The following is a 21,723-nucleotide window of genomic DNA, read 5'->3' as shown; positions in this document are numbered from 1 at the left end:
CAGTGTATATATGATTTTCGGTCCATCACATTCAATTTCACTCTGCGCATTCATCAGCTTACTGGTTAGTTATCATTGGGACACAGAGCCCATCCAGCTGTCGGAAACTGGGTTCTACATGTAAAAGTGCACGAAGCAATTGGCGGTTCTGGTGAGGTTATGCCCCCTCTTTCTTTTGGCTGGTAACTGGTGCCACCTCGCGGCAAGATCACACGAGAAAGGAACAAAAACTTGCATTGGTCCCAAATAGCATATCGGTTTGGCAACAGTTCGTGTGTAAGTCGTGCATTTTATACGGTAAACAGACAATGGTCGGTTCTGGTGAGGTTATGCCCCTTCTTTCTTTCGGCTGGTAACTGGCGCCACCTCGCGCCAAGATCACAGGAGTTGTCTCGCGTTATCACCCCAGAAGCGCTCATTGAATGACCTTTGGAGGCAAAGGCAGTCAAAGAGGAGAGAGTTCGGGCTACAGTAATAGCCCCATACAAAACTGCTATTGCTGAACGCAAACATCTGCAAGAGCATACGAGGAGAGAGAGAAATTCAAGTTTTACGCCCTCACGGCAAAGCCATTAGGGTCATGTTCCTGGGTTTTAACCCGACTTTAGATGAGATACACAAGTGTATGCGTGTTTAGGTGGAATCAGCCATCTGCACTTATGGCAGAATGACCGAGGTCTGTTACGTGCCACTGTGGTGACACGGGGGTGGGAGATGGATACCGTCTCTGGGTCTGCACATAAAGTTGACCCGTGTCCGTCACGGCCCGGATTCGAACCAGCGACCTTTTGATCACAAGTCCATACGAGGAAATTGATGATGACAATAAAATCGTTTATTTAACGTCACTCTGTAAAAACATTGTCGACATTTGTCTTAGATTAAAAACACACACAGGCGCGCACACAAACTTTCCCTTTATGTACTGTGGTTCACCACCCTCCGACCCCCCGCACACTCTCGCTCATCTAATTAAAAGTGGTAATAAGAGATACTTGGATATAAAAGGGTATTCTTAAAAGGGTCTGATAAAAATATAAAGTAGCTATGAGAAGCAATGGCGTTAGTTGCAATAATATCTCTCCATATCCAGGGGATGGGCTAGTTCTAACTATGCATTAGATTATAATATTGTATTCTGTGTAGGCAGGTTTCACGGTAATCAGACTCTTTGATGTGTGTAAACTTTGCCTTCAAATTACTTGCTTACTGTGTTGATTTTCATCATTTTTTCTGCTTGGCATGAGTAAGTATGGTATTTGCAATACAAAAAAATAAATAAAAGCTAAAATGTTTGTGTTTGAGCAATTATTTGAGCGCGTTTTTCGAAGCGAACGTGTGAATCCTGACAGACACCATTTCCTTCTGTCACATGACCCCATCTCAAAGTGTGATTCAACAGACACAAAAATAACACACAAAACTTATGATAATGGGGTTATTAATTCAATTAATACACAAGGTTAGTCTCTGACTAGAGAAAATAGGGAAACAATATCAAATGGGAGCATAAAACCGTTTCTGGAAAAATTTTCAATCACCACCGAAAGTGTCTGTCAGTAAAAAAAACACGTGCTTTGTTTGCAAAGCAAAGCCTAATTTTACACATCGCGTGCTTTTGTCTGTTATTCTTGCTTGTGAACATCATTTTATTGATGTTCTTCACTGGAAAGCAGGTATATCATCAACAGTATCACAAAATCGCAAAGAATGAACATTTTTGTTGTGATCCGACCGGTGTCTGTAGACTGAATCACACGTTCGGCAAACTTCGTTTTTAACGGAAATAACCGAGCCTTTAATCGGAAACGACGTTTCAACCGCTTCATATCGTCTGCAGGAAGAAAAAGAGGAATGCGATACCCAGTGAGTAAAACATTTAATCGTTTTTAGTGCCTTTTGATCAAGTTTTGTTGCGTCTGTCAGCAACGTTCGTCAACCCAACGTTCGGCACAGCGACGCACGCATACGGATTTGCAGCGTTTGCATTCGGAAAGTGAGGGATTTGTGAGTTCGTTTGCATAATTTCAATCGCTAGTAGGTTTTCCCTTCGTCTCCCATTCTTGTGTGTACATGTTATTGGCATTTCATTGTGTAAATTGAAAGTTTGTGAGTAACAGTAGTAAAATCTGTCGAACGTTGGCAACGCTGACAGACGGAAATATCGAACGTTGCCTTCAATGACAGACTGGCTTGGCGATCGTACTTTCGATTCGTAGGAACACAATATATAGAGACAACAATGTGCGCTCGTTACCACAACGGTCATGAACCGGTGTAACACAAAATTTTTACTCCACGAAAAATTGACTCGGACGGAGTAAACTTCCAGTAAAAATCTTGTACGAAAAAAGAACTCACAAGGAACTAAATTTTTACTCCCCAAATATTTACTCCCAGTAAACATCTCGTACGAGAAACTTAGGGCCTACTCCTTCGTTTATAATTCGCGCAATATCCCATTTACGTGCAATCCCGTTTTGCCGCCGTCCCATTTTGGCGACATTTAACAAGCCAAGCGTCATTTTACTACCGCATCCCATTTTGGCGCAATCCCGTTTCGCCGCTATCCCATTTTTTTGAATTTTTTTTTTCTTTTTACATTTAGTCAAGTTTTGACTAAATGTTTAACATAGAGGGGGAATCGAGACGAGGGTCGTGGTGTATGTGTGTCTGTGTGTGTGTGTGTGAGTGTGTGTGTGTGTGTGTGTGTGCGTGTGTGTGTGTAGAGCGATTGAGAGTAAACTACTGGACCGATCTTTATGAAATTTGACATGAGAGTTACTGGGTATGATATCCCCGGACGTTTTTTTCAGTTTTTCGATAAATGTCTTTCATGACGTCATATCCGGCTTTTTTTTAAAAGTTGAGGCGGCACTGTCACACCCTCATTTTTCAATCAAATTGATTGAAATTTTGGCCAAGCAATCTTCGACAAAGGCCGGACTTCGGTATTGCATTTCAGCTTGGTGGCGTAAATATTAGCTTATGACTTTGGTCATTAAAAATCTGAAAATTGTAATTAAAATTATTTTTTTATAAAACGATCTAAATGTACGTTCATCTTATTCTTCATCATTTTCTGATTCCAAAAACATATAAATATGTTATATTCGGATTAAAAACAAGGTCTGAAAATTAAAAATATAAAAATTATTATCAAAATCAATGGACGTCTACCCACAACACGCCACGGGATGCCGCGTGGTGCCAGTCGTGAAAACCAGGTTCTTTGTCCCACAGTGAGACATTCAAGTTGGGGACTTTGTGACCGCTGACTTTGTCAGCATGGATGGAAAGGTGGAGAGATACAGGGCGGTGATCATCCCCAAGTCAACCCATTTCCCCGATGGGCCAGATCGAGAGGAGATCTGTGTGAAGTGTTTGCGCGCAAAAGACAATGGGAGATACTATGTCTTTCCTAATGTTGATGACATTTCATGCTTGCCAATGGCTCAGATAAAAAAAAATCCCACCAACGAACCATGAACAACAGGGGGGATTACTATTTTGACATGTGACCAAGTCTCATTTGAGCGTTCACAGTGTTACCTGAGAATAGCACACCCCCTTGAATTGGGACCAAAGAAAAAGCGTTGTATATATGCATTTTTGAATGCTTTTCTAAAGTCATAAGTTCATTTGTGAAAAAAATAAATTTTTAGGGATTGTTTTGCTGAATGCATGCAGTTAAGAAATTGACCCCGTTTTCAAATTTAGGGGGTAGGGTTGCCCCATAGCCCACGTATGTCTGTGTGACTGTGTCAAATATCAATCTACTTTGCGTACAAACTGTATAGATGTTTGTTTTTCGATTTTAGAATGATTTCTTAAGCTGGTTAGAACTTCTGAGGTCTACAGGAAACGATAAAGATAAAAAATGTACAAAATATAAGTAGCATCCTTTATCTTACCATTGTTCTGATCAATACTGTCCCTTTATTTGCAAGTTAACCGTTTTTATTAATGTGTTCAAGGAGTATGTTAAAAATTATTATCAAAGGTTGCTTTAAACAGCACCTTTGGGCAGTTATTATGCACTGAAGTTGTAAAAGCATGTTTTGGGGGTTTTAGGATATAGCGTCTTGAAACGCCAATCATCTTGGAAATACGAATGTTCATATATTTTTTTTTACTGTTTTGGATAGATAAAAAGTTGAACTCTTGGTGCAAACTGTTTTTTGGCCCCTGTTTGACTATTTATTATTTTGGAATATTGTGTGTGAGAGGGAAACTGCAATCCTCAATATCATGAAACGTGCCTGTAGACCCTTCCACCAGCATCTTAGACCACTCTTTGTACATTTTCTTTTAATAGATGATTGTCATTTGTTTTAGCTCATGTCTGCCCTGCGTGTGATGGTGTGATCGTGACTGCTGTAGTGTGGGCGTGTGTGTGTTGGTGTGTATGTCAGTGTTTGTGTGGGCGTGTGTGTGTGTGTGTCAGTGTGTGTGTGGGTGTGTGTGTGTGCGTGATTTTACCAACACTACGCGAAATTCCTTGTGCTTTAAATGTTTTTTAATGTCACTTGGCTCAATAAATACTGTATTCTGTATTCTGTATTCTGACCAAGTGGGTGCGTGTGCACAAGTCCAGCGATAAGTTTGGGACCTTGCCACCCAAGGTCTTTATTAAAACTTAAAAGATAGCTTAATTTTTCATTTGGGGTATTTGGCAGGATATTTCTGTTCGAGTTTATAAACTGAGTCAGGGGTTGAAAGTGGCATGCGTTCAAATCCCACTCCAAAGTCAAATGAGCAATGAGGAGACAACAACAGCCAGATGCTTTCACAAACAGTTCTCTACATCTGACAGGTGTCAGCTGTCTACTGACACACGAGAAACGTAGAGCTACTATAAATAGCTCACGCTCAAAGCTGGGAGACAAGTCTGACAGTGCAGAGCTGCTACTGTGAAAGGGGGACTACTGCGTGAACCTGTCACACACATACTAATGTTCAAGCACCCTGTTAGACAGTCTCTCATAGTCGGGTAGCTGAGTTCAGAAAAGTGCAACATGCTAAACGTTGAGGGTTACAAGCATCCACCTGGTCTCAATGGAGAGTCTGGACGTGGAGTAGTGTAGTCTAGGGAGGTGGACATTCTGAATGTGGTTTGTTTGGCCGCCATGACACTTTTCAAAATGGCCGCCTGAAAATCTTATGCGGGCCATATCTCACGTGTTATATGGACTAAAGTGACAAACTAAAGGGCTATATATATGTATTTTGACATGAAGAATTCAAATATGCAAGAATAAACATGATCTAAGTAGTGCATTGTATGATTACTTCGAAAAATATGTCCATTCTGCGTGAAATTCTCGCGTTTTTCAGTCATTGTTGTTCGTCGCGATATAACCTTCGTGGTTGAAAACGACGTTAAACACCAAATAAAGAAAGAATAAAGAAAGTCATTGTTGTGCCTAATCATGTACATGCTCAAAATAACAGCCAAATTACCAGCAGTACATGATCGCATTTTAATAGAAGCAATATAATGCCAATTTAAATCAATGGGGTTTCTTTCAGGGTGATTCAGTCAAACATTTAATGACAATCTGACCGGAGCATTAATCGGCTTATTTTTTGTGTGTTACAGATGCTTTATATGAATTGGGATAAGATATGTAATTTAATTGGGGGGGGGGTCTTAAAAGGGGGGTTCCAGTCTGTAGCAATGTGATGCAATTGCCAAGTAAGTGAGATCTGATGAAATATGCACAGATACAGGAGGATGCGCTTTCACATATTCACACACACACACACACACACACACACACACACACACACACTTCCTGTACAGACAAATTTACACACAAGTGAAACACAGCGCAAGGTCTCAGCTGGCTAAGGACACTCAGGCCATGTTTGGCCTGTCTAGTGCTGCTGATGAAGATGACGAGCACGACTGTGCACACAAGGACTTCCGAAAAAAGAGGTTGAAACAGGATCCAGATGATCTACAGAAACTCATCAACTTGTTTCAGACATTCAACCCCTTTGCTCACCCATCACCAGACCTGATTTCACTCACAACTTGTGGCGTTGCAAGTGATGTTGTGAAACATGACTTGCTAACAGCAGAGGAAACAGGAAAGTCATCTCAGAGTTTGTGCAGAAAAGATTTGTCCTGAAAGAGACTCTTTTCCATGACAGAATCAAAACCAAGAAACTCTGCACCTTGGAGAGCATGTACACACTTCAAGTCAACACTGGAAAGGAGAAAACTGTTGCCCTCAGAGCCGACAGGGACTTGTTCAGACGTGTGATAACAGCTATGGAAGCAGGACGGGATGTTGACATCAACAAGATGTTGGAACGAGAGCTTTGTGGAGTGCCTCTCTCGCTAGCAAGTGCTGACTGCAGATTGCGACTGCCAAGAAACAAAGCTGATTTGGCCAAAATACTTCAGCAAAATTTGCCACAGAATGCTGCTCCAGCTCCAAGCACAACCTGCACCATAGTTGATGGGATGGCGATGATACAAGTCTTGGGGAATCGGATGGGAGCAAAGACTTTAGGAGAGTGGAGTGACCATGTTGTAGAACACGTTGACAAGTACTTCTCACACTCCTGCACCAGAGTTGACTTGGTCTTTGACAGGTACATCAAACAAACAATCAAATCGACGACTCGAGGCAAGAGAACGGACGGCAAGAAAGGGATAAGAAGGAATGTACTGTCACGCACTCAAGCTCTAGGCAAATGGGACAGATTCATACTATTGGAGGAGAACAAGGCCAGCTTGGCCAACTTCCTTTGCGAAGAGCTGGCAAAGAATTTCAGGAATGAGCCTGGAAAAGAGCTGGTGCTGAGCGGTGGCTTTTCTGATGCCGAAAAGGTCTGGTCGTCATCTGACAGAGATGTCACACATCTGTCATCTGCTGAGCATGAAGAGGCAGATACCAGAATGCTTCTTCATGCCAAAGAAGCAAGAGAACAAGGATATCCACAAGTAGTCATCGTCAGCCGTGACACTGATGTTCTCGTTCTACTTGTCGCTCACCAACCACAGCTCAGTATCTTTGTGTGGATGCAAACAGGAACACCCCGGAAGAAGCACTTTGTGCCTGTGCATCAAATTAACATCACTGACCAACAAAGAGAATCATTGCTGGCATTCCATGCAATCACAGGTTCTGACAGCACCAGCCAGTTTACTGGCATTGGGAAGAAATCTGCATGGAATGTTTTCCTCGACAATCCCCATCTTCTCCAAAGACTTGGCATGGAAGACTTTCCTGATGAGGAAGTGCTCATGGATGCAGAATCATTTGTGTGCAAACTCTACAACCCGAACACCCAGCACACGTCCACACAGCCGCTGCGATGCGACGTGTTCCACAGCGTGAAGAAAACGCTTGAGAACTTCCCCCCCCCCCACACACAAGATGCTTTGAACCTACACATCAAGAAATCTCACTACCAGGCACTTGTGTGGAGGCGGGCTCTGGAAACTAAGCCACACCTACCGGCTGTTGTCAACAGTGGATGGAAGCTGGTCACGAAGGAGACTGGCGACGTGATTGAGCCCATCCTGCTGAGTCGTGCACCCACAACTGACACAAGACAACGTTTTCTCGAGCTCATAGATTGTGGCTGCACATCTTGTTCTACAAGACGCTGCAGATGTTGGTCCAGTGGACAGGGATGCACAAGAGCATGCCGATGCAAAGACTGCAGAAACCCACACACTTTGGCAGGGCTACGCAACTAAGCCTTGAAATACCACTTTGTGCCTGAGAAACTATTGTTCTGTTTCCATGGAGGCATGTAGCCTGTCATACTTAGTGATCCAGAAGCGACAAATCGTTTCTTATAATGTTACATACCCATCATTGTGCCATCATTGACATGTTCATTGCTAAAAAAGGGAAGACCTAACGAGTGTAATGCATAAACGTTTGTGCATCATGTTGTACTATGGTATTTGACATTGTTCTTGTGTATTGAAGAGTCAGAGTTGTTGTGTACTGAAAGTGCATAATTAGCATGATAATTATGCTATATAGTATCATTGGTGTTTCAGAAGTATTACAATTTTCAGTTTATATCATCACCCAATGATTGCATTTTCTTGTCATCATTGATTTCAATTTGTTGTTCTCCAAAGCAATATGGAGTAAACTCTTGGACGCTGATATGGCATTGTCTAAGATAGCAAATTCAGAAAGATAATACTTACTAAATTCGTACATCGCACAGAGCTATTTTGTCACATATTTAATTTTTGTAAGGAAATGTGAATGTTAGGGTTATTTTTTATGCCACCATTGACTTTGTCATCATGCAAAACATAGGAATTGACTCCATGTTTTTGAGTTATCCCAAATATAAGCTGAGATATGAAGAAAAATGTAGATTGTGGCGGCCATTTTGAAAAGTGTCATGGCGGCCATAATATCCAAATTCAGAATGTCCACCTACTTAGATCATGTTTATTCTTGCATATTTGAATTCTTCATGTCAATATACATATATGTAGCCCTTTAGTTTGTCACTTTAGTCCATATAACACGTGAGATATGGCCCGCATAAGATTTTCAGGCGGCCATTTTGAAAAGTGTCATGGCGGCCAAACAAACCAAATTCAGAATGTCCACCTACCTAGACTACACTACTCCACGTCCAGACTCTCCATTGAGACCAGGTGGATGCTTGTAACCCTCAACGTTTAGCGTCCCATTTTTTTGGCAAGCTACAGATTTCAGCTACCCGACTATCAGCTAGATTCGACCAGAGTCAGTTAGTTTCTTGGACACTTTGAAATTTGTGCGTCAGCAAAAAAGTCGGTCAGTCTCTTTTTATATTTAGTCAAGTTTTGACTAAATATTTTAACATCGAGGGGGAATCGAAACGAGGGTCGTGGTGTATGTGCGTGCGTGTGTGCGTGTGTGTGTGTGTGTGTGTGTGTGTGTGTAGAGCGATTCAGACTAAACTACTGGACCGATCTTTATGAAATTTGACATGAGAGTTCCTGGGTATGAAATCCCCGAACGTTTTTTTCAATTTTTTTGATAAATGTCTTTGATGACGTCATATCCGGCTTTTCGTGAAAGTTGAGGCGGCACTGTCACGCCCTCATTTTTCAACCAAATTAGTTGAAATTTTGGTCAAGTAATCTTCGACGAAGCCCGGACTTCGGTATTGCATTTCAGCTTGGTGGCTTAAAAATTAATTAATGACTTTGGTCATTAAAAATCTGAAAATTGTAAAAAAAAATAAAAATTTATAAAACGATCCAAATTTACGTTTATCTTATTCTCCATCATTTGCTGATTCCAAAAACATATAAATATGTTATATTCGGATTAAAAACAAGCTCTGAAAATTAAATATATAAAAATTATTATCAAAATTAAATTGTCCAAATCAATTTAAAAACACTTTCATCTTATTCCTTGTCGGTTCCTGATTCCAAAAACGTATAGATATGATATGTTTGGATTAAAAACACGCTCAGAAAGTTAAAACAAAGAGAGGTACAGAAAAGCGTGCTATCCTTCTTAGCGCAACTACTACCCCGCTCTTCTTGTCAATTTCACTGCCTTTGCCATGAGCGGTGGACTGACGATGCTACGAGTAGGCTATACGGTCTTGCTGAAAAATGGCATTGCGTTCAGTTTCATTCTGTGAGTTCGACAGCTACTTGACTAAATATTGTATTTTCGCCTTACGCGACTGGTCTTGCTGAAAAATGGCATTGCGTTCAGTTTCATTCTGTGAGTTCGACAGCTACTTGACTAAATATTGTATTTTCGCCTTACGCGACTTGTTTATCTATATAGTTTGAAAATCCGCACTTAGGACTGTCCTTGATTGAGCCCAAAGTTGACTTAGCGAAGACTTCGCCAATTCTTTTTACAGAAAATTCAGTAGCAAAGCCTCGTGCAGTGAGCTTTCGTCAAGTTGACTTCGTGAAGACTTCGCCAATTCTTTTTACAGAAAAGTCAGTAGCAAAGCCTCGTGCAGTGAGCTTTCGTCAAGTTGACTTCGTGAAGACTTCGCCAATTCTTTGTACAGAAAAGTCAGTAGCAAAGCCTCGTGCAGTGAGCTTTCGTCAAGTGGACTTCGAGAAGACTTCGCCAATTCTTTTTACAGAAAAGTCAGTAGCAAAGCCTCGTGCAGTGAGCTTTCGTCAAGTGGACTTCGAGAAGACTTCGCCAATTCTTTTTACAGAAAAGTCAGTAGCAAAGCCTCGTGCAGTGAGCTTTCGTCAAGTGGACTTCGAGAAGACTTCGCCAATTCTTTTTACAGAAAAGTCAGTAGCAAAGCCTCGTGCAGTGAGCTTTCGTCAAGTGGACTTCGAGAAGACTTCGCCAATTCTTTTTACAGAAAAGTCAGTAGCAAAGCCTCGTGCAGTGAGCTTTCGTCAAGTGGACTTCGAGAAGACTTCGCCAATTCTTTTTACAGAAAAGTCAGTAGCAAAGCCTCGTGCAGTGAGCTTTCGTCAAGTGGACTTCGAGAAGACTTCGCCAATTCTTTTTACGGAAAAGTCAGTAGCAAAGCCTCGTGCAGTGAGCTTTCGTCAAGTGGACTTGTCCCAATGAAACTGAGGCTTTACTTACCCTGAGATCCTTGCTGTACTTGGCTATTTTCTTGTAGGTGTTGTTGCTTTCGTACTCCATCTCGATGGTCTTGATGTCGGCGAACTGGGTGGTCTTCCAGGTGTTGTACATGGTCTCCCAGTCCAGGGACAGGTTCCACACACCCTCGATCGTGTCCAGCTCCTGACAACACACATTCATTGCAGTTAATTTACCGTACTTTCGGGACTACATGGCGCAACTTTGTTTCTTAACTTTTACCCCTGTGTTCTACTGACCGGTATCGCCTTGTGTATGGGCTAAAGAAGGGTACAAGAAGATGTACCAACATCGCTATACAAAGAAAAAAAACAGTCCCTCTCTAGTAATATGTTTCTGGTTTTATGACCTGCACACAGTTTCCTCTCAGATATCAAAGGCGTCAGTGTCATAGTTAAAACTCGGTCAATGACCCGGGTACTTTAGTATCTTATTGATAGGAAATGAGGGGCGCTTCCTCCCAGTGGAAAGCTAGCAGCAACAAGAGTCGCGCTACCCCGGTGTGTGCGTGTTTAGGTGTAATAAGCCTCCTGCACTTCTGGCAGAATGGCCGAGGTCTTTTACGTACAACTGTGGTGACAGTGACACGGGAATGGGACATAGATACGGTCTCTGAGCCTGCACATAAAGTTGACCCGTGTCCGTCCTGGCGTTGATTCGAATCCGTGACCCTAGGATCATAAACCCAGTGCGCTACCAACTGGGCTACCCCCCCCCCCCCCCACTTTGCATTGTCTGAACATTCACGTTTTCCTCAATTAAGAAGAAGGAGGAAGAGGGGAGGTGGAGGAGAAGGCCAAAGAGGACAACAACAACAACAACAACAACAACAACACCAACAACAACAACAACAATAACAACAGTTTGACTATTCTACAAGCAGTGCAAACAAGAAGGGCAAAGCCCATACGACTCACATGCTTGACCTTGACCTTTACATGACCTTGACCTTCAAGGTCAAGGTCAAATAACTAAACCTAGCAATGACATCATGCACTAAGAACTGCTTTACACATTTTTCCTACCAAACTACATGTGACCTTGACCCAAGGTCAAGGTCATCCAAGGTCATGCAACACAAAGCTGTTAATTCAAGAAATAGGAAGTACAATGGTGCTTATTGGCTCTTTCTACCATGAGATATGGTCACTTTTAGTGGTTCACTACCTTATTTTGGTCACATTTCATAAGGGTCAAAGTGACCTTGACCTTGATCATATGTGACCAAATGTGTCTCATGATGAAAGCATAACATGTGCCCCACATAATTTTTAAGTTTGAAACAGTTATCTTCCATAGTTCAGGGTCAAGGTCACTTCAAAATATGTATACAATCCAACTTTGAAGAGCTCCTGTGACCTTGACCTTGAAGCAAGGTAAACCAAACTGGCATCAAAAGATGGGGCTTACTTTGCCCTATATATCATATATAGGTGAGGTATTCAATCTCAAAAACTTCAGAGAAAATGGGAAAAATAGCTGTTTTTTAGACAACATTTATAGCCCCTGCGACCTTGACCTTGAAGCAAGGTCAAGATGCTATGTATGTTTTTTGGGGCCTTGTCATCATACACCATCTTGCCAAATTTGGTACTGATAGACTGAATAGTGTCCAAGAAATATCCAACGTTAAAGTTTTCCGGACGGACGTCCGGACGGACGGACGGACGTCCGGACGGACGGACGGACGGACGACTCGGGTGAGTACATAGACTCACTTTTGCTTCGCATGTGAGTCAAAAAGACACACTACACAACAAACTAAATTCAACTTTCAACAAACCGGTCTGCTAGATTTACAAGTACAGCACTGAATGAACTGAGTTGCTGTTTTTTTGTTTTTTTGACGCTCTCAGTTTTGACATACATGTACATATGTAAACTCTGTAACATGATATCGCATTTGGAGCACCTCTTTGCAGTCACAGAGCTTGGTGCATGTTGCGGTATAATCTACAACTTTCAAGTCAATTCAATTCAATTCAATAAAACTGTATTATCTGAATGCAACAAACAGAAATGTTGGAAGCTCCCACACCGTATACCACAGGCTCACTCTTATTTTCTTCCTGATACACCCTCCCTTTCCCACTTGAAAACGAAGAGCTATAACAAATGGCAAAGGTCAAGGTCAAGGTAGTCCCATGATCATTTTGGGTCGTAAGGGAGCGAGATTCTAGAAACACTAAAAAATACCCAGCATGCTTCCCCGAAAGCGGCGTATGGCTGCAAAAAACACGAGCGTACGTGGGAGTTTCAGCCCATGCACACAGATGAAGAAGAAGAACCTACGACCACCAGCGTAAGAGGCATGAGCTCTAACCACTATGCCACTCCGGCTGACGTATAAAACGTAACAATAATTCCCAACCAAAATAGAAGTGGATCTGTGCTGTGCTGGGTCTGCTGCAAGCAGCGAGCAGCGAAAGCCTCAGGCCTTGGAAACACGAATACATGCATGCAAAAATATGAAGCCCGGGTGTCCGTTCGGCCAACAGCCAATAAAGGAACCATTTCAGCACTGACCCAAGACGACCCAACTCGGTCCCTGGCCCATTTCAGGTCTCCTCTAGCAGCCGGCAGCCAGCTGTCTACAACCCCCCCCCCCCCCCCCCCCTGCATTTTTATGTTTTATTTTCATACAAAGCCGGGTTTTTCCGTGTAAATGCCCCTAATGGCTTTCCGTGAGGGCGTAAAACTTACATTTTCTCTTTCAACTAAAATATTATATTGTTTTTTGAAGAGCACGCTCCTAAGCGTAGCTTGTTGTACTCCATTTGTTTAATTTGGTTGTATGTGGCATTGTTCTTTGTTATTTAGCTGAATAAAAACTAAAATAAAAAGACCAAACAATACTGTACTTACGTGTTAGACGAAGACGATACGAATAACAAAGCACGACGTTTTGACCACTAGGGTCTTCCTCAGGCACAAAACACAGAAAAAAGAAGGAGACAGACGACGGAACAAAAAGAAGATCTACAGATTAACGATTCTCATTTTACGATTCACAAAACCAAACAAATAATATTTTGAAGTGTTTAAACGAAAAGTGCCCACCCTCTCGAGCAGCTGTAGCTCCCTGGACAAGGGGTGGTCGATCTTGAACATGCCGAGCCCCTTGCGGATGATGGCTTCCTGTTCCTTGAGCGCGTTCAGCACGGCGCGCATCTCGGCGATGGAGGCCAGGGCTTGCTGTGGAGTCCTGTCCGAGGTGAAGGGGCCCTTGGTCATGTACTCCTCCACCGCCTTCTGCGCCTCCTTCTTCAGCTCATCCGACTGCACCATCAGGCCCGTCTTGAAGTGGTCCTGGAGACACGAGGAAACGTGTGGCAAGCTTGATCACATTTGGCAGAGTGCTATTTACAGGTTTGAGAAACAAAGGGATTGGCAACAGTAGCAGTTTTGGTGTCGTGCCTGAAAGAAATCGCTATTTGCATATTTTGTTGAATATTTATACTGAATAGCTTGCTTTTTCGTTCATCAGTCCCAAAACTTCCCTTTACGGGTAATTCTGCCTAGAATTCCCATGGTCCTAGGAGGCAGATCTGTCCCGTCCATGTATTTTGCCCACTTTTGAGCGAAAATAATTCATGTCAGTTTTGCATCAAGCATAAACCACAATAACAGATTCTTCAACATCGAGCTCCGTTTCCTCTCAGGAACTATCCTGTTATTCTGACGTCTCGCTTAGCAAAAGAAACACAAGTTTGAAATTAGTACTCGGTGTAATACAGTGAGGACTCACCTTCTTCTGCAGCAGCATATCGTCCGCAGCGATGAGCTGCTCTTGATATCTGAACCACACGTTGCCCAGGTCTGACTGCAGAATCACATCCTGCAAACAAAGTCGGTCTGGTCATCTACAAGCCAAGGTCAGCCTGAAAGTCTTGTCATGAATTGAAATGAAGGTAAATTAAAAAGACAGTTGCTTAGATGCTCACGGAGTATACCCAGCACAGATCTTAAAAGAGGCAGCATCAAAAGGGTTTTTAACATATAACCGCGAACAAAACCTTTGCATCAAAAGAAAACGAAACATCAAATTTCATTTTGACAATGTCTTTTTTTCTAAGGACAATGTACTTCAAAGCCAGCGCGAGTCAAATGATAAGTCTGCAACTTGATGAATAGGGGATCCGAGCTGGTTTAAGGTTCAGAGCCATAACATCTGTGTAGTACACTTGAAAGACGGACTGCCAGGTAATGACGTTGAGGGCGATATGCCGAACGTGTTTTTATCCTACATACGTGAGAGAGACACCCGTGAGATAATAATCGTTCAAATCACACGTGTGTATATCATGTAGCCTAAATGAGATCATGTCAAGCAAGTCTGGCAGGGACCTGTTTTTCCACTGCTTATGATGCCAAAGTCACCGAGACAAACGTCATTATAGAAACAAAAATTGTGCTCACTAATTACCCTCGATGAATCTTTAGAACTAACACGTCACGCCACACTTTCAGAGTGACGTTTCTTTGCTTTGACGTAATAGATTGCACGAGGCTTTAGAAGAGATCGAGGTTCCAAAACAAGCTGCCTCGACTGCAGGACATTTTCAGTAAAATACACGTAAGTACAGTATGTAGGATAAACAGAATACTACATGGCTTGCTGTTTCGTACCAGATTTACACTCGTTGCTTTTTCAAATAGTGAACAGCTCACTTTCGCTCGCAGTTCAATATTAAAAAAAAACCTCGTGTAAATCTTGTACGACACAGCAAGCCATGTAGTATTCTCTATTTACATACGACAAGGAAGCATTGATGAGCTGGTGCTGTGTATGATGAACCCTACCCCAACCAAGCAAAACAGTGTAGCAGGGTGACGCAGTAGTCTACCCTTCAAGGCAGCCTCGTCAGCATTGACGGAGTTGTATCCCTGCCTTGAGCGTGAGCTATTTAAAGTAGATCTACGTTTCTGGTACGCCGGCAGACAGCACATCTGTGAGATGTGGAGAGCTGTATATGATAGGGTCTGGCGGCTGTTGTCACCTGGTATTCTCTTGCTAACCTCAGAGTTCACAAGCTGATTTTACAGGGCTGTTTGGTTAGCCCGAACTCCCTCCTGTTTGATTGGCTATGCCTCCAAAGGTTATTCGAGCGTTTCGTGCACTTGGTTACCGAAGCAAACACAACATCTCAAGGAACATAGACTACTTACATCACGGTCGCTAAGCACTCAATACTAGTCCATGTTAAGAAACTGTATCTTTCAGTACCCCCTCTCCCATTCCTCGTTCCCTAGCCCAAACAAAATCAGACATCGAAGAGCGAAATAACTGCTCACCTCTTGGTCGACGCTGACTTCGTACTTGTCCATGATGAGGAACTGTTCGGCCAGGGGTTCAAACCTCAGCTGGATGTCGGCCTTCTCGTTCCTCAGCTTCTCCTGCAGCTTGAGGCTCTCTGCGTATTCATCCAGGGTCTTGGGCGGCGTCATGATCCTGTCACCGCACACACTGACTTACTACTCAAAGACGGGCGCAATGGCCTGGTGGACATAACGCTGGCCTCTATTACGGAAGGGTTGAGTGTTCGAACCTTGTGTTTGTGTGTGTGTGTGTGTGTGTGTGTGTGTGTGTGTGTGTGTTTGAGTGTGTGTATGTGCGTGGAGTCTGTGTTTGAGTGTGTGTGTGTATGTGCGTGAGTCTGTGTGTGTGCGTGCGTGTTTGTGTGTGTGTGTGTATGTGTGTGTGTGCGTGTGTGTGTGTGTGTGCGTCCGTGTGTGTGTGCGTGTGTGTGTGTGTGTGTGTGTGTGTGTGTGTGTGTGTGCGTCCGTGTGTGTGAGCATGTGTGTGCGCGTTACGTGCAAGCGTGTTCAGGGAGTGGCAAACACGATCATCATTGCTCACTGTTTCCCGTTTTTGACGAGGTAGTTGTTGAGCTCGTGCAGCTCCGTGGTGGCCATCTCGTGCAGGAGGGAGGTGAACTTGTTCTGCCACTCCTGGCAGTGCGCCACGATGGACGCCTTCAGCGGTGAGCAGTCCAGCAGCACGAACTGGATGTTCAGCACCGTCTCGTACGCCTGCACGTTGTTCGCCACCTCCGCGTACCTGGATGCCAAGACAACGTCACACACAATACACAATATGTCATTGTTCTTGTTCAGCACCGTCTCGTACGCCTGCACGCTGTTCGCCACCTCCGCGTACCTGGATGCGAAGACAACGTCACACACAATACACAATAATGTGATTGTTCTTGTTCAGCACCGTCTCGTACGCCTGCACGCTGTTCGCCACCTCCGCGTACCTGGATGCCAAGACGACGTCACACACAATACACAATATGTGATTGTTCTTGTTCAGCACCTTCTCGTACGCCTGCACGCTGTTCGCCACCTCCGCGTACCTGGATGCCAAGACGACGTCACACACAATACACAATATGTCATTGTTCTTGTTCAGCACCGTCTCGTACGCCTGCATGCTGTTCGCCACCTCCGTGTACCTGTCCAACTATATGAGTTATTTCTAATATGCTTACTGTTAGCAAATGATAACTGACATGGCGAGAAAAAAGATATCAAGCATGAGCCTTCAGGCGAATGCTGATATCGTTTGTGAGGGTCACCTAGAATCAGTCCTGATTGGTCAAAAAGCCATATGGGACACCGAATTGGTAATAAAACGTCATAGTGTGTGACTTTAGGACGAATGCGCGTCTCAAGGACACAAAGCATTCATAAAGTAGAAGGTCACAGGGCTAAAGTCAGCGTTGCGCGCCACACTGGGTGTAGTTGAGACACGAAGAAACAGAGCTACATCTGTCACGCCCGCATACCAGCCGATGTTGGCCTTTAAGTGCTCGAAATCCTGATTCTGCTGCTAACAAGCCGTGTGATCCGGGTGTTGTGTTAAACTACTGCAGCTTTCGTTTATGATTTTTTTCTCTTTCAATTAATGACTTTCACTTAACTTTCAGACTTTACCAATGATGACCGCTGAGGCATCTGAAAACGTTTGATATGACTTGTTACAAAAGAGAAAAAGGTGGCTCAAATCGAGCCACATGATTAATAGCCTTAAGCAGATCTTCTCTGTACTTTTGAAATAAAGAAAGGAAAGAGCACTATTTATGAGGTTTGGATTAGGTCCACTGAGTTACTTCCCGTGTTTGAGTACGGCATGCGGTTACTGGGCCGCCGCGCCATAGATAAGGCAGGTCGTCTTGCTGCCAGGCGGCGCTTTGAATTCCTTTATGTTTACAACACCGGACAGAAGCAGCGCCCTGAAGTGCACTCACTCACTTTGATTTGATTTAGGAACGTACTTATGGCGCACTTTAGATCAAATCGTGCGTCTAGATTAAAGAACAGTGAATTCCTCCGATTTATCAGGCTCACAAGAAACGCCCCCCAAAACGGTCAGATCAATGAACGACGGGATGACAAGGCGCACCTGGCAATGTCTGACTCGAAGGCGGCGACGGTGGGCTTGAGCTTGTGGTAGCGCCTGATGAAGGCGTCCTTGTTGATCTCCCAGATGTCCTTGAAGCCGTCCCAGGTGGACAGGTAGTTCTGCAGGGTCTGCGCGTTGTTCTGCAGGCCCGTGGAGATGAGGTTGTGCACCTTGCGCGTCTCCTCGCATCGCCCAATCTCCTCGAAATGGTGCTGCACAGTCACCAATGGCGCGCTACAGTGGGACCCCCTGGTGACAACCTCCCAGGGATGGACAAATCTCACCATTTTAACTCACCAGCCGGGCGAGTAAATTAAAGAAAGTCACTAGTCCGCCAGAAATTTCGCTGGCCCGGTGTCACAGACTGAAAACCCTGCCTGAACAATCCTTCTTATTGCGGTCAATGCGCATGCGCTAACATGGAAAGATTAATCAGGTCGTGAACAACCTAACCCTAACCCTTACCATAACCCGAACCCTAACCCTAACCCATGGTTCGTTCGGTCAAAGGGTCGCATTTGTTAAGTCCAAGATTGGCGCATGCGCATTGACCGCAATGAGAAGGATTGTTCAGCAGAGGTTTCAGTTCGTGACACCGGTACATACCACACAACAATTTATAAGGATCAGATTTCTTTACTCAATTAAAATAGTGAGGATACGACAGGAGTCTCGTTTTCGTTTCACTAGAACATGGCGGTGATTTTGCAGACGACAGAAGTTCCAGCATCTGCAGTGTTAATATGGCTTTAAAACTCGATAGTACAACCAAACGTTTTGCATTGGACCAGAATTTCCTCTGGCCAGCCGGGCGAGCTGACAGGCGGTTTCTGCTGTAGCGCTACCATATATATACTCACGGAATAAAATAACTTAACATGTTTTAAAATTTAATATCTCAAAATCGGAAAAAGTTGCAGGAGAGCGGGGTGGTACGATCATAGAACCATCAATTCCTGAGAAGAGGAAAAAAACCGGAATGTTCTCGGCTGCTTAGTTTTTTCACAATTGGTCCTCAAAGACGCATGGTGTCATTTTGGAGTTTACTAGACTGACGCCTACTAAGCTTGCTGACGCTGCCGACAGCCAGTGCACGCTGTGTGTGCCGTAAACAGGTAGGCCTGCACTCTTTGACTCTCGGGGCACGTCTACCCGTACTTGAAACCTGCAAAAGGTCTGCTGCTGATCCACGAATATTGCATGAAAGTACTGCCTTTGGTTTGTCCGTTTGTTTGTGAGTGAGAACAACTCACTAAAATGTTTCTTTCTCTTTGCCCAAAACTGTCCACTCTGTCTTTCACCATGCCACGAACGTGTGTGAACGATAGACTCGTCGCAATAGGGATGTTGAGAGGAGAGATGACTTATAGATTCTACTGATGTTGCTAGGAGATTCGGAGTGACCAGGCAATCAGTGCACGCACAGCGCTGTCAAACACACAGTGCTAAGTTTGTAAACTCCAAAATGACACCATGCGTCTTTGAGCTCAAATTGCAAAAAAAACGGAACAAGCCAGACTATTCCGGATTTTTGCCCATAATGAGCAATTGAACAAGCTTTACGTTGGTACAAAAATCACTCCTGTAACTTTTTCCGATTTTGAGATATTACATTTTAACAATGTTAAGTTATTTTATTCCGTGAGTAATATATATATGAAGATCTGCTCAAGCTGTCTGTCTCACACTGGCAATTGAGTATTCATTATGATTGAGGGATTGAGTGAGTGAGTGTGAGTTGCGAGAGCACATGCTCACGTCCTTGACGCTGGACTTGTTGGCCAGGAGATTGGGAAGACGAGCAAAGCTGGTTAAGGTCTCCACGCACTCTGTCCACAGATTGTTGATGATAATCGCCAGGTGTTTTAGCTTGGGCGAAAAGTCGATCTGCACACAAAACACGGGGCCGCATCATCCACAACAAGCCAAAACTACTTTGATCTGTCCACCGTCTGTTAATACTCCTGTCTCCATGCAACAACAAGCCAAAACTACTTTGAACTGTCCACCGTCTGTTAATACTCCTGTCTCCATGCAACAACAAGCTAAAACTACTTTGAACTGTCCACCGTCTGTTAATACTCCTGTCTCCATGCAACAACAAGCCAAAACTACTTTGAACTGTCCACCGTCTGTTAATACTCCTGTCTCCATGCAACAACAAGCTAAAACTACTTTGAACTGTCCACCGTCTGTTAATACTCCTGTCTCCATGCAACAACAAGCCAAAACTACTTTGAACTGTCCACCGTCTGTTAATACTCCTGTCTCCATGCAACAACAAGCCAAAACTACTTTGAACTGTCCACCGTCTGTTAATACTCCTGTCTCCACGCAACAACAAGCCAAAACTACTTTGAACTGTCCACCGTCTGTTAATACTCCTGTCTCCATGCAACAACAAGCCAAAACTACTTTGAACTGTCCACCGTCTGTTAATACTCCTGTCTCCATGCAACAACAAGCCAAAACTACTTTGAACTGTCCACCGTCTGGTGGTCTGGCTGCTGTTGTCCCCTTGTGTGCTCTTGGGAACATCAGTGTACCCATAGCAGTTTTTGAAGGGCTATGAAGTTAGCTCTAAAAATCTCAACCCTGTTTGAGTGGCTTTTCCTCGAAAGGTGATTCTTGTATTTCGTGCACTCGGTTACACTAGCTCCCTATAGCCTATAGTGTGTCTACACTTTCTTCCTTGCCCAAGTGTGTCTACACTTTCTTCCTTGCCCAAGTGTGTCTACACTTTCTTCCTTGCCCAAGTGTGTCTACACTTTCTTCCTTGCCCAAGTGTGTCTACACTTTCTTCCTTGCCCAAGTGTGTCTGACTTGGGTTCCTACAACTGCCTTGCACTCAAACGTCTTCATCTTAAACTTGCCTCATGGAATAACTCCACACACCCACCTGTGCCTGCACTAATTTCACTAGTTTCCTGATACTGATTTCACGCTTCGTCGTCTGACAAATATGACCTTTTTCTAAGAGCAAGCCTACCAGCTGTGCTTGTTGTCTTCTATCACTTTGAGTACATGTATGAGGTTCCTTTGTTGTTTTGTTACTATATAGTTTAATAAATGATAATAATAAAATAGTTTTATCGCACGATCCTTTTCGTTAAAACACTAAGAGTTCGGCTAACCGTGTCAGATCTGACCAGGCTCTTACAACGGATTTCTTAATAGGCTTTTCAAGAAATTAAGTCATTAAAAAAAAGTTCAACTCAACATCTCAAGCAGTCAGGGTGTTGATTATTGGTATGTGACCAAGTGGAGGGATTGTCTTATCCCATGTAAAATGTCTGAGCGAAAGACGACGAAATCCCATGTAAAAGCCTAGATCGGAGACGGTCAGCCGAACTCGTCTGACGAGAAGGAGAGTGCGTTTAAACAAAACCCTCAGCATGGTACCTTTGCGTTTTCCAACACGACCTTGACATTGAAGAGCGGGTAGGGTCCTGACTTCTGGTCACCGTTAATGGCCTTGGACATGACCATGAGGGATCGCTTGACATTTATACGGAACGCTTCGTGCATCATGCTGTCGATACGCTCCGTGTAGCGGAACCAGTGGTCTTGTACCTGTAAGGTCAGGTCAGGTCAGGTCAGGGAAGGTCAGGTAAGGTAAGGTAAGGTAAGGTAAGGTAAGGTAAGGTAAGGTAAGGTAAGGCAAGGTAAGGTAAGGTAAGGTTTTAGACATTAACACAAGTGAACGCTTGACGTTGAGACGGAAAC

At 43.6% G+C, this 21,723-nt stretch overlaps 1 protein-coding gene across 1 annotated transcript in view; it reads right to left on the bottom strand.

Annotated features, from left to right (window-relative positions):
• Positions 1-21,723, bottom strand: part of LOC138945764 (dynein axonemal heavy chain 2-like) — a 218,479-nt gene that overhangs the window by 138,274 nt on the left and 58,482 nt on the right. Inside the window, exons 19-26 of the mRNA XM_070317273.1 lie at positions 21,400-21,570; positions 19,756-19,884; positions 17,998-18,209; positions 16,450-16,650; positions 15,885-16,041; positions 14,338-14,427; positions 13,650-13,898; positions 10,572-10,733 (exon numbers count right to left, since the gene is read on the bottom strand). Coding sequence (XP_070173374.1) covers positions 10,572-10,733; positions 13,650-13,898; positions 14,338-14,427; positions 15,885-16,041; positions 16,450-16,650; positions 17,998-18,209; positions 19,756-19,884; positions 21,400-21,570 — 1,371 coding nt within the window. The remainder of the gene's footprint in view (positions 1-10,571; positions 10,734-13,649; positions 13,899-14,337; positions 14,428-15,884; positions 16,042-16,449; positions 16,651-17,997; positions 18,210-19,755; positions 19,885-21,399; positions 21,571-21,723) is intronic.

This window comes from Littorina saxatilis, linkage group LG13, assembly GCF_037325665.1.
Source record: "Littorina saxatilis isolate snail1 linkage group LG13, US_GU_Lsax_2.0, whole genome shotgun sequence".
In the NCBI taxonomy this organism is placed as follows: domain Eukaryota; kingdom Metazoa; phylum Mollusca; class Gastropoda; order Littorinimorpha; family Littorinidae; genus Littorina; species Littorina saxatilis.
The sequence above is the reverse complement of the archived record's forward strand: the minus strand, read 5'-3'. Positions and strand labels throughout refer to the sequence as shown.